This window comes from Acanthisitta chloris, unplaced genomic scaffold (genome assembly GCF_000695815.1).
Source record: "Acanthisitta chloris isolate BGI_N310 unplaced genomic scaffold, ASM69581v1 scaffold3639, whole genome shotgun sequence".
Taxonomy (NCBI): Eukaryota; Metazoa; Chordata; class Aves; order Passeriformes; family Acanthisittidae; genus Acanthisitta; species Acanthisitta chloris.
Window position 1 is genome coordinate 32,523 of NW_008690680.1, and position 12,439 is coordinate 44,961.

At 47.6% G+C, this 12,439-nt stretch overlaps 1 protein-coding gene across 1 annotated transcript in view; it reads right to left on the reverse strand.

Moving 5' to 3' along the window:
* CAPN5 (calpain 5) overlaps positions 1–10,816 on the reverse strand; it is a 36,907-nt gene extending 26,091 nt beyond the window's left edge. The window contains exon 1 of the mRNA XM_009081896.1: positions 10,655–10,816. Coding sequence (XP_009080144.1) covers positions 10,655–10,816 — 162 coding nt within the window. The remainder of the gene's footprint in view (positions 1–10,654) is intronic.
* Positions 10,817–12,439: the final 1,623 nt, after the last annotated feature.

Consider the following 12,439-nt stretch of genomic DNA (forward strand, 5'->3'; position numbering starts at 1 on the left):
GGGGAGTAGTCCAAACCCACCCATTCATCACAGAGCTAATACGAAATCCTGGAGCAAGCTGATGTAGCCATGAGCACAGCTGCACTGTTTCTGCCTCCAAGCAGCATAATTCAGCATCTGAATGCTGCCCTGCCTGAATCCCAAATCTTGTGTCTCACAGAAAGCCAATCTTCTAAAACAGGATTTTGGAATCTAAGTTGTGCAAGGTTTTTACTTGGTTTTGCTCGTTTGTTGGTTGGTTGGCGTTTTTTTTTAATTATCCTGAGAGTCAGGTTACTGGGTAAAGAAAGAATACGAAGCTGCAAAGGAAAATTACCTGCACCCTCCACTAGTGTATATCTCCGATCAAAACCTCCTAATGACTTTTCTATGGGGACACCTCCCAAACCCCCTTGAGCCATAGTGTCCCAGAGTGAGGTACTACTGTTTTGTTTGTGAGGGTGTCACATTCATAGCACAGCAGCACCTCCATCAAGAACACAACTTGACCCCACCACAATCTAAATTAAACCCTGTCTATGCAATGATGATGAAGAATGGGGTTATGAGTTTAAGCCATTTAAAGAAATGCCTTCCAGACCACGCCTATTCTGGTTATTCATACACTGGGTGTAGCTTTACAAACAGAGAAAACTGCTTTATGAGCAAACCACCCTCTAGAAATATGGACTGGGAGAAGGGATGTTAATTCTTAAGTAATTCTGTCAGTGGCATTTGTATCAAACCACAGTCAAACTTTAAACATCCATGACCACTCTCCACTAAGATGGGTTGTTCACCCTTTTCCTTCTCGGAAGGGAACTGTGAGGAATGCATCACTGAGCAGTAGTTTCTTCCCGAAGATCCAGAAAAAGCAAAGATATGGGATGCTTTGTTTTATGTCTCCGTGAACACACAGGTCACCTCTCCTAAGCTGGAACTTCCTGCCTTATTGGACAACACAGCTTCTGATGGCCACAGCTATTTGGGCCCTTCACTAGAAGAAAGATACTGAAGTGCTGGAGTGTGCCCAGAAAAGGGTAATAGAGCTGGAAGAGGGTCTGGAGAACCAGTCTGATGAGGAGCAGCTAAGGGAGCTAGGATTGTTCAGCCTGGAGAAAAGGAGGCACAGGGGGACCTTCTCACTCTCTACAACTGCCTGCAAGGAGGTTTTGGCCAGGTTGGGGCTAACAAGTGATAGGACAAAAGCAAATGGCCTCAGGATGTGCCAGGGGAGATTTAGATTGACTATTATGAAAAATCTTTCCTCCAAAGGGTGCCCAGGGAAGTGGTGGAGTCTCCATCCCTGGAGGCATTCAAAAGACATGTAGATGGGGCACTTGGGGACATGGTTTAGTGGTGAACCTGGCAGTGTTGGCTTAGTGGTTGGGTTTGATGATCTTAGAGGGTTTTTCCAATCTAAATGGTTCTATGATTCTAACACCTGAAGGGCACAGATGCCTCAGCTCATCCTTGCTGACCTGATTTCTTGTGAGATCTGAGCAAACCACCACCAGCTTCAAGGAGTGATTACACTGGGTTGAGTACCCTCACTTAGGGCAAAAATCAGAGCCTACCATGCTTCCCTGCTTAGCACGTTCCAGCCTGCCTCATAAACAGGTTCTTTAATTTTTGCAGGGCTTTGGGGCAGTATTTGCACAGTCTGTGTTAAATTATATATATATATCAGAGAAGAAACAGTGCCATTCTACTCACTGCCAAATTGTGTTGGGTTTTTATTTTAAAAAGGGCCTACTTGGAGAATTTTAATGTTCTGTACCAATAATTCAGATGGCGTCAAGTTGCTTGGCAGCAAGGGAAGGACAAGCCCTTGCCCTGGGGTGTTTGCAAAGACAGATGCTTGCTGCATTTATTCATCCACAGTCAACCCACTAATACTCCTGGACTGGACAGGAGTTCAAACTCTGTTGCGCAAGGCAAGAAGGAAAAGTGATGAAGAGAGGGGTAGCACCTGTTTCTGTACAGGTGTAGGTATCCCTCTGCCCCAACCATGTGTGCATTACAGGATTATTATGGAGAATCATAGAAAACATTGAGTTGGAATGGACCTTTAGAGATCATCTAATCCAACTCCCTGCAACAAGCAGGAATATCTTCAAGATGCATTTAAAGAGATCGGAAATGCAGAAACAAGTGAGTGTGCACACAAGATCCAAGGGGTGTATGCTGAAGCTAAGCCAACTCAATCCCCCCCAAAAATTGCACATCCTAAGGCACAGACTGGTCCTTAGAGCAAGTGATCCAGAGCCACAGTGGATTTTCTCCTGGAAAAACAAAACTGGATGGTGCTTAGAGGAAGCAGGTCAAGTTTAGTTCAACAGGGAGTTAATTCAAGGAAGTGCCATGACCTCTTGTTACACAGAAATCAGACAATGCATGGAGAAGTGTCCCTTCTGGCTTCAAAGTTGACAGGTCAAGAAATGGCTCCTTTTCTGCTTCATGGGCAGGCTCAGTGTGGCTCTGACTGTGATTCCCCCACCACCACTTCCTCCTATTTGCCTCTTTCTTTAACCACTTCTTACAATAGCTGGACTCAGCCCTCAGCTTTACTGCACTTCATATTTTATTTTCCTTCTGCAAGAGGCAGCACCATGCCTAATCGAGTCTTTGCAAGGGTTTTGGTACAAGACACTTACTCCAGCAGGACCAAGCCTGCCCTTAACACAGGCAAATCACCTCAAAATCCCATCCTCTCTTAGGGCTCAAAAATTAGAGCTTACAGGGGTGCAGAAACTCCCAGCTTGCACCAAGATTAAAGCCTTGGCTGATCCAGAGTGTGTGTCCAGCTCTGAAGCCCCCAGCATAAGAAGGATGTGGACTTACTGGAGGAGGAGGAGGAGGAGGCCTCCTCCCCCAGAGGAGGCCACAAAGATGCTCAGAGGGCTGCTGCACCTCTGATATGGAGACAGGCTTAGAGAGTTGGGGCTGTTCAGCCTAGAGAAGAGAAGGCTCTGGAGACAACTTTGAGCTTGTTCTAGTGCCTAAAGAAGCTCCAGGAGAGCTGGAGAAGGACTTTGGACCCATGTGTGGAGTGATGTCATAAGGGGGGAATGGCTTTAAACTGAAAGACAGCAAGTTTAGATTAGATAATAGGAAGAAATTCTTTCCTGCTAAGGTGGTGAGGCACTGGCATAGTTTGCCCAGAGAAGCTGTGGATGTCTCATCCCCAGGCTAGGCTGGACAGGGCTTTGAGAGCTGACGAATACATTCAAGTGCAGGTAGCATGGTGTGCAGGCTGCAGTGTAATCTGAAGATTGAGCTCTGGGGAGGCAGGAGCCCCAGGCAAGGGGCTGTGTACTGGTGCCAATCCTTTGCATAACAAAGGGCACAGGGACCTGTGGCCCAGCCAGGTGACTGACACTGAGACACAGCAGAAGCCAATAACCCCAGACCTTTGAGTGCTTAGACTCTTGAGGGTGTAATAACACAGCATTTCCTCTGCTCAGGGTCCCTCCTCCTCGGAGTGATTGGCTGGATCCTGGATGGCTGGATAGGAAAGTTTCCTTACAAGTAATCGTGTCCAGTGGAAGGTGTCACTGCCCATGGCAAGGAGGTGGGAACAATGTGATCTTGAAATCAGACCATTCTGTGATTCTATGATAACTAGCCTAGCTCTGCACCTGCTCCACAGGTTGAATGTGCCCCTCCAGCATTCCCAAGCCAAATCTGAGAGGATTTGCACCATTCCCTCCCATGGAGCTCAGAGGGCAGTCGATGCTCAGGGCTCCTTTCTGTGACATGCTCTGCTATTGTTCTGCTCTTCCCCATTACCAGTACAATAATTTATTGAAACTGACACACACTTGCATTAAGAAGCAGACAATTAGTCTAAACCATGGATTTTACTGTTGCTTTTGCATCTAAGGCCGTGTCCTTCTGATGCTGAGGACAGAGCAGACTAGCTGGCAATTTCTTATCAAAGGCTGCAGTGAGCCACACTCGTGCTGGGCAGCTTATCACCCCCTGTGTGTTTGCCTGGCACTATGGGGTCATGGTCCTGGGAGGATCCAGTGAGACATGCTTTAATGCAGCCAGAGTCAGCATCATGTTTAATGAGAGTAAAGGCCTTTTAAAATAAGCATAAATAATAACAATACATCTCTTGTCCATCCTTGAGGGATGGGGGAAGTCTATGAAAGGCTTAAAAATGTAAAAACAAAGTCAATTCAGAGATCGTATTAAATGATGACCAAATCCTTTCCTGGCAAGGGGTAACCAGACTGGCAATCAACTGCAGTTTTACTGAAAATGGCAGATAAATTAACAGCCGAGTGGCTCATAAATTCCTAAGCTGAGAAATGCAAAGGTCTGGATGGATTCCTATGCCTGTGATGGACTGCAGACAGACTCTGTTCAGAGGAGATGATCCCTCAGTGGATCCAGCAGAACAATGTAGCCCCAGCACCAATGCTAGCCCCAAGCATTCTTTGGGCGAGACCAAAATGGAATGAGACAGGCCAAGATGCTGCAAAAAGCTGAGCAAAGACACCCCTGGAGCGCAGAGGTTAGTATTTTAGTCTTTCTGACAGAAGGACCTTCTGGGACACCAGAAGGTTTTTCCTCAATGACCATTACTAGTTTAACTGCCTCCATGCTAAGCTCTTGGTGAGCTTTGGGTGAGAAAAGAACTGCAAGAACTTAACCTCTGTCTTCCCCATTATCTTCACTCTTGTGTTTTTGCCAGCTTCCCAGCCTGCACTACACACTGGGGAAAAGACCTTTTAATGCAGAAACTTGTGGGCAGAGAAGTGCTGGTCTTGCTTTTAGCGAATTAGTTCATTGACTCCTTTCCCCTTCCAGGAAACCCCCGTGGGTATTGATTGTATAATCCTCACTCAGCAAGAGAAAGGAGCTAAGTGCTTAATAATGGAAGGAAAAGGGGAGCTTAAGAGATGCTCTGCAACAGATCCTCCAACACAACAGCATCAAATTCAGGAGACAAGAGACATAATGCACCCTGCATGACAGGACAAGGCAGAATGGCTTTAAGCTGAAGGAGGGTAGGTTTCCATTGGGTATTAGGAAGAAATTCTTTACTGTGATGGTGGTGAGACTCTGGCACAGGTTGCCCAGTGCAGTTGTGGCTGTTCCACCTCTCGAAGTGTTCAAGAGTAGGTTGAATGGGGCTTTGAGCAACCTGGTCTTAGTGGAATGTGTCCCTGCCCATGGCTCAAGACCAAGCTGGATGGGGCTTTGAGCAATCTGGCCTAGTGAAAGGTCTGGCTGGAAAAAAAAACAGGGCTATGACTGAGAGCATCTCTCCCCAGTGCCACAGTAGGGCTGAAAATGCCATGCCCCATCTGCCCTAAGATCCCCTGCTTCTCAGAACACTTCCCAGAATACGTGGCTTATCTGTCTCTCCTCTGATTCTCAGGCTTTTCCCTCCAAATAACATTGTCTTCACCCAGATAAAATAATATTGCCATTCAGCAAGAATCTACCTTTATGCTTTTTAATCAGTGACAACCTCCCTTGACAATTAATTCCTGCAGAGATGATTCACTGCTTGCAAGCAAATACAGCAGAGAGATAAAAATACTGAGAAACAGGGATGGAGGGCAAAACTCTTCCCTTGAGTGGATGAAGGTGTAGACTTCATCCAGTAGAGTTTCTCTGGTGGTTGCAACCAGCCAGGCTTGAACTGACAGGACAAAAGTGCAGCTCAGGTTCAACTATCACCACCTTTAGCCACCCAGTCACTGTGATAACAGCCTGCTTGGAAACACTTGTGCTTCATCACAGCTTCTCATTACAGCACCTTAGGCACAGCTTGCAACTGTGTTCCCACCTGGTCCCCTTCAAGCATCTTTGGGATCTCATGTCCCACCCACTCAGCATCTTAGGAAAGACACTAAGGCACTATGAAGCACTTCTGCAAGGTCCTGCAGCAAACTGCTTTGGACAGGAATGCACTCAGCACACAGCAGCCCACCTGCCTCCCAGAACAGGGAGGAAAAAACCTCCAGGCTCAACCTTGTTCCCTGGGAAGAGCTGAAGGACCAGAGCATGAAGCTCATGTGGTCCAACATCACATCTGTGCATGGCATAAGCCTCCCAGCAAGCTTCATTTGCTTCCCACAGGTGCACAGTGATGCCCAAATTTGTCCTGGCTGGTGACCAGTCCCAGCAGCAGGTCATGGCTTGGTGGGATGAACCTGAACCACGTGGTTCTCTCTGCAGAGAGAAAACAAGCCTGGGATAAGGCCCCGAGGTACTAAAGGCCCTAACTGAACCCTGTACCAACCCCATGGCATCACTGGAAGCACCCTGTACCCAGGAAGAGAGTTTAAGACAGTGATGATTAGAAGAGATTAACTGTGTAGATGAGTCTCTTCCACCTTAGACCATCACTGCCTTTTCCAGAAGGGATCAACAGACAGTAGGTGCCTGAAATCTTCCCTTATTACTGCCACCCATCTTGCACCTTGTCCGTGGTGCCCTTCCCTCATATCTGTGCCACCCCTCCCTATTTAGCCACCCCCCAAACACCAGACCAGCTCACCCAATGCACAGACCAAACCTCCTGCCCCCAAGGTGCACTGCCAGCATTCCTGTCCCAAACGAGGAAGACAAAACTCAGAGCTTAAGGATCAGGCTGAGATTTCCACTGGGAGTGGTACTACTTGCCTGAATACAGAGATCTCCCTCTCCTTCAACATGACAGCAGGCAGAGCACAACAGAAAGGAGTTTCAAGCAAGGTGCTAGGATTTGGACTTAGCCCAAAAAATCTCAGTTTAATTTCTAATGCAATATTCAAGCTGACAGAAAGAGCTGCCAACGCCACTTTAGCCAGCTCCAAAAATCTGCTTTGGCTCAGCAATGAGAAGTCAGTCTCATATTTAAGAGGATCCACTAAAACAAGGTTCTTCAGGACCCCCTTCTCAACTCAGGCTGATGTTGTGGCTTGCTTCCCTCCCTCCAAAACACTCCAGTAATTAGCTTTCTGGCTTCACCGTGCAGCATCACAAAGACATCCAGCAAACAACCACTGAAGCCAAAACCCGATTAGAGGGCTCAAACAGCTGCTCTCTCTGCAAAGATCTGGCATCCAGAGTAGGGCTGGAGGCCAGGAAACACAGGGAGGGAGGGAGGGAGGGAAGGAGGGAGGAGGGAGAGAGGACACCCTGCTGGAATCAATAAGGCTGAGCCCATTCCAGGAAGGGTTACAGCACCGGATGCAGGAGGAAGTTGCAGCAAGACAGGCTGACCAGGGAAGGGACCAGAGCTGTTCCTCAGCCTGCCCTTCTCCCCTCTGTCCAGAAAAATCTCAAACATAAGTGAGAGTGCTGCAGAGATTGCTTGCTTCTGTGAATGTTTTTTGTCAAAGCAGTCTCAGGCTTTGGGAGTGCATGGAGGAGCAGAAAGGATCGTTGGGAAGGAAGGCATGCACACACAGGGGATGGGCTGTTTAAATCCATAGTAGTGCCACTTAAGTATACGGAAATGAGATCCTGTGTCTGCCAAAGAGCATTCCCAGCACCCCAGTGACTTCACTACAGTTACTTTCCACACACAAGTGTTTTGCCTGAAAAATCATAGAATGTTTTGGGTTGGAAAGGACCTTCAAGATCATCTAGTTCCAACCCCCCTGCCGTGGGCAGAGATATATTCCACCAGACCAGGTTGCTCCAAGCCCTGTCCAACCTGGATTTGAACATTTCCAGGGATCGGGCAGCCACGGCTTCTCTGGACAAAACTTATCTGCTACATCTCACTTCTTTCCACAGATCACAAGGGACAACTTTTCCAAGCAAGCAAATGGTTGTTTTTAATAGCTGACAGCTTTTATTTCCACTCTCCACCCACTCTGTTTTCACAACAAAGCCAGAGACACGGTGAGCTCTTATGTTTATCACACAGTTTCAGCTCAAACTCTCCAAAACAGCCCATGACTATGGCCCTGAGAGATAGAAGTGTGTACATACCATCCCCTCCCTGCATCCCTGAGACTGAGGACTCCCCTTCTGGGTCAAGAAATCCCCGAAACAGCATGTGTCAAAAACTGGGAGTATCACTGTTTGTCTTTTCTGAACAAGAATAAACTGTGACTGCCTAAGGAAAGATTTGCTGGTGTAACAGAAAGAGGATACTATAGGGACTTAATGTGGTTTAATGACTGCACCGTGCCATTACCACACAAGCAGAATGGTTGATTTGAACCTCCTGGATGTTTTGGAGCCTACTAAATCCTGCATTAAATAGGAGAAGCCAATGGTGATTCCCAGGTCTCTTGCAGACAGAAGAGTGGTGAGATATATATCAAGATCCCTGACACCCAGAGGCACTGCATTTGATTTCCTGAAGAAGATGCTGAGATCTTTTTCTGGGCTCTCTCCCCTAGAGAGCCAGTATGAATTCAGGCAGAATTGGGTCCAGCAACTAAAAACATCACCTTGCATTGGCTGTCTGGCACAAAGCAGCTCTCCCCATGAAAATCAGTTACTTTTGCTGAAATGAACTATAGAGAAAAGAACTTGGAGAAATGCTTTAGAGAAAGAGGCTTCTGGAAACTTTACCAGTAAGCAGGGTAGGTGTGAGCTCAAATTCTTATTCTTTTTAATGGCGATTTTGCATTCAAGGCAGCTAGGCAGGTCTGATCAAACAATCCTACCAGACAGTGGCATCACTGAGTCTGCTACTGCTCAGCATGTACTCCTTTTGGTGCCGAAACTGCTGGCAAAGTTCCCTTTGTCTGATGCAGAGTCAGCAAAGCAGGGACCACCTCCATGCCTAGTTAAGCGTACAGGACCTTGCTGGCACGTGGGATCCACTTCCAGCCCCCATTCCCACTGCCAGCCCCTGCCAGAAAGAATCCCTGCTCAATCATCCTCTTCTAATTGCTTTAACTTTAAAGGTCTCTTCTTACCCAAACTGTTCTACGATCCCATGAAACTGCAGAACTGGCTGGTTGGAAAGAGCTTGAATTCGCTCCATGCTTCAGCAGGTATGGGTTTGGACCAGACCAGGAGGTCCAGAAAGCTTTCTTAGAAAGACCTCATGCTCTGTGGAGCAAGGCAGCGAGAGAATACCTGCCTGAACACAAAGGGCTGCACATCAGATCAAAGCTGGAAAAGCAGATGGAGGAAAGTTCTGAGATGCTCAGCAGAAGACAAGCAAACTTTGCCCATCTACAACTGGATCCAACCCTCTGTCATTAGACATAGGGCTGAATTAAGGCGTGTGTCCCTGAATTCAAACCAGCACGGGGGTCTCAAATACATCCTCACCTTTCAGTCCTAGAGAAAGTTGTTTAGAAAGTCCAAGGCATCACCCTGTATAAACAGAATGTTCAAGGTGTGTTATTCCCTCATAGTGAGAACAAACCATGGTGGGCTCTGTCTTCAGAAGGCAGATGTGCACAGAGCATCTTTCCTCTCCAGCAGACAAGTGCAACAAACTAAAACACACACAGGACTTTGCATAAAGCCTGTGTCCAGGCAGTGCAGGAGGGCCCGAAGCAGAGCAGAGGGACACGAGACCTCCTTCCACAAGGAGCCTGGTAGAATGCTGGGGGCCTCAGCCCCTCCAGCTACACAGAAAGGGTCAGTTCAGCTCCATTCCTCCCTTCACACAAAGCCTTTCTGTCCACCCCCACCAGACTGTCCTTGCCCAGACAGATGCAGCACTGTCTTCCGGAAAGGTCAGCTGAGTTTCTGGGCTGTCAGCGGGGGCGAAGATGGCAATGGCAGCTCAGGCAATCTTACCACGCTGAAATGCCACCAAGCTGCATGTGGAAAGCATGGGCTGGGCAGAGAGGGCTGCTTCTCCCCCCAGGCAAGGAAAGAAACCCAGATGTGTTAGATGCTGGATTACTGCCACTCCCCAACCACAATTACCGTTGCGCCCTGGGACTCCTTGTACTTCACGGCAGTCAAGAGCACTGGTCTCATGATCAACCCCATGCAGATGGCCATATGAGGACATACAAATTCCCCATATTGTCCTCACGTCCAGATGTGCATCCTTTGGGCAGGCACTGAGGATAGTAGAAGAGGGACTGGCAGTACTAGGGACAGGCAATACTACCACCAGCCTTCCACAACCTGCCCCCATAACAGACACAGAAGCATGGAGGAGATGCAGAGGACTTTTTGCACAGGACATGGGTTTTGCACAGGAGAGAAAGGATGGGTATGACCACTCACTTCCCCAAAGACCCCAAAATCACCTCAGCTATCCAAAGCTTATCTTCTTTTCCCTTTCCAAATGGACCACCAAGGGTGTTACAGTGAAAGGTGTCCCTGGCCATGGCAGAGGAGTCGGAACTAGATATCTTTATGGTCCCTTCTGACCAAAACCATTCTGTAACTCAGAGATAACACTTTGCCTTGATGGATCCATCAGCCCTCACAGGAGTACACAATTATCAATGTGGCTGCAAACCACCTGTCTAATTTATGCATGGGGAGACTGAGACACAAGAGAAGCATCCTTTGCTCTTGGACCTCACTGGGAGCAGAAAAGCCTGGACCTAAGTGCAACAGGTCTCCCTGTCACCCCACAGGCTCACAATACCAGGTCTGGTGAAATAAACCCTATTGGGAATAAGAGGTGTTGATTTGGACTTGACAGCTTCAGTGAAGGATGCACTGTGCACTTTCAGGAATACTGGTAGAAAGCAGTGTGGAGGGGCAAAGGGATAGGTGCACTTACTTTTGGTCGCTTCCACTGGATGCCCTGAATCCTTGACTTGTAGAAGAGTGAGTCGTCATTGGCAGGGAAAAGTGGGTCCTCAAAGAGCTGCTTCCTTCGCTGACACTCCTTCTTCAGAGATGCGTAGCGCTGGTTCTCATATGGCTTCACGGAGGAAAACATCCTTCCCCACCGGCTCTGGGAGGACAGGCAGAGTGGGAGTGAGATGCAGCAGGGTCTGGCCAGGGACACTCCTCTGCAGCATCTGAGTGGCAGGACCAAGATACTGTGGCTGAAGATAACCACCGCTAAGCCCAAGTGTACCTTGCTGATCCCCTGAACATGGGACGCTCATTTACCCCCCGAGTTGGCCAAACACCACCAAAACGAGCATAGTAGTAGATGGTCACTGGTGTCCTGCATCTTAGTGAGTTTGTAGCTCATTTGGGAAAAACACAGCCCTCAGAGGCAAAGGAGGAAAAGACACCTCCAGCAAGATGTGTGCGCACAAGTTTGGGAGGACTAAGCCCTATCCAGAGCACCCCCATAATTCAGCCTTGAATCATGGACATATGTTTCATGATTTTGTCAGTTCCTCAGTAGACTTGATCAGATCTGGTTTTAATTAAAAAAAGGCCTCCTGGCAGAGCGCCACTTGTTTCTGGATTAATTATTCTTTCCTGACAAGCGTCTTGTTTCCAGGGCAGAGATGTGAATTTAGCAATCCAGATGGCAGCAGGAAACCATTGCCCAAATGCCCTCCAGAGAGAGGGAAGAGCACCTCTCCATCACTGCTCCACCACCCCTGCCATTTGGTCACCAAGTACCAACCCCTTTGCTCAGGTCCTCATTCCTCCACCCTGCAGTGCCAGTCACCTTGTCCCCACAGAAGGCACAAGGAAAGGTGGTGCTCTGCATTGTTCCCCCCTACTTAATCACAGACTTTTTCTGAAGCTCTTCCCCTAAAGTTTCTCTGTATTTATTTATAATAGCCATGTACAATCTTTATCTCTCCCCGAAATGGGATGTCCTTTTTCAAATACTGACCATTAGTGATCCTAGTCTGGAAATGTCTAGTAGGGTTTCCTAAAGAAATGGGAATTTGTGTGCAACATAACCATAGAACCACAGAATTGTTTAGGTTGGAAAAGACCTCCAAGATCACCTAGTCCAATCGTTAACGCAGCACTGCCAAGTCCACCACTAAACCATGTCCTTAAGTGACATATTCCTAACTGTGATCTCCCAACATGGTAAAATGAAGAATGTCCCATCCAGCAGCAGATGCATCCAGCAAGCTGACCTCACATTGCTCCTAGTGAGACATATAGAAACCATACGCTTATTGTAGTATTATCACATCTGGTGGGATACCAAAGTTATGAAAAGAGCTAATTGGAAGCAGCTAATTTGTAAACATCCAAAATGCCAGGGATTATACAATCACTTACACTTGGGCATCAGTTTAGGAGCAGTGTCACATCCCTTGTCAATGAATCACTAGGATGAGCTGAAGGAAAGTAGGTGTCTGGGAGCTAAACTAATGCCTGTGTTGATCAGAGCAATGCTCCAAGAGCATCAACCATCCAGCCAGCCTCCTATACTCTGGCAGAGACAAAAACACTTCACTTGTGCAAAGCGGAAGAGCAAAGTACAGGTTTTAACTGACAGCATTTATCACCCTGATTAGCAGCACAAGTGCTCATTACTCACAGCTTAAGTGAACTCAAAATAATCCCCTTGTTGGCTGCTCCACAGGTCTCTGCTACTGAGGATCAGTCGCTAAAGCAGCTTGTGGGGTGCTCT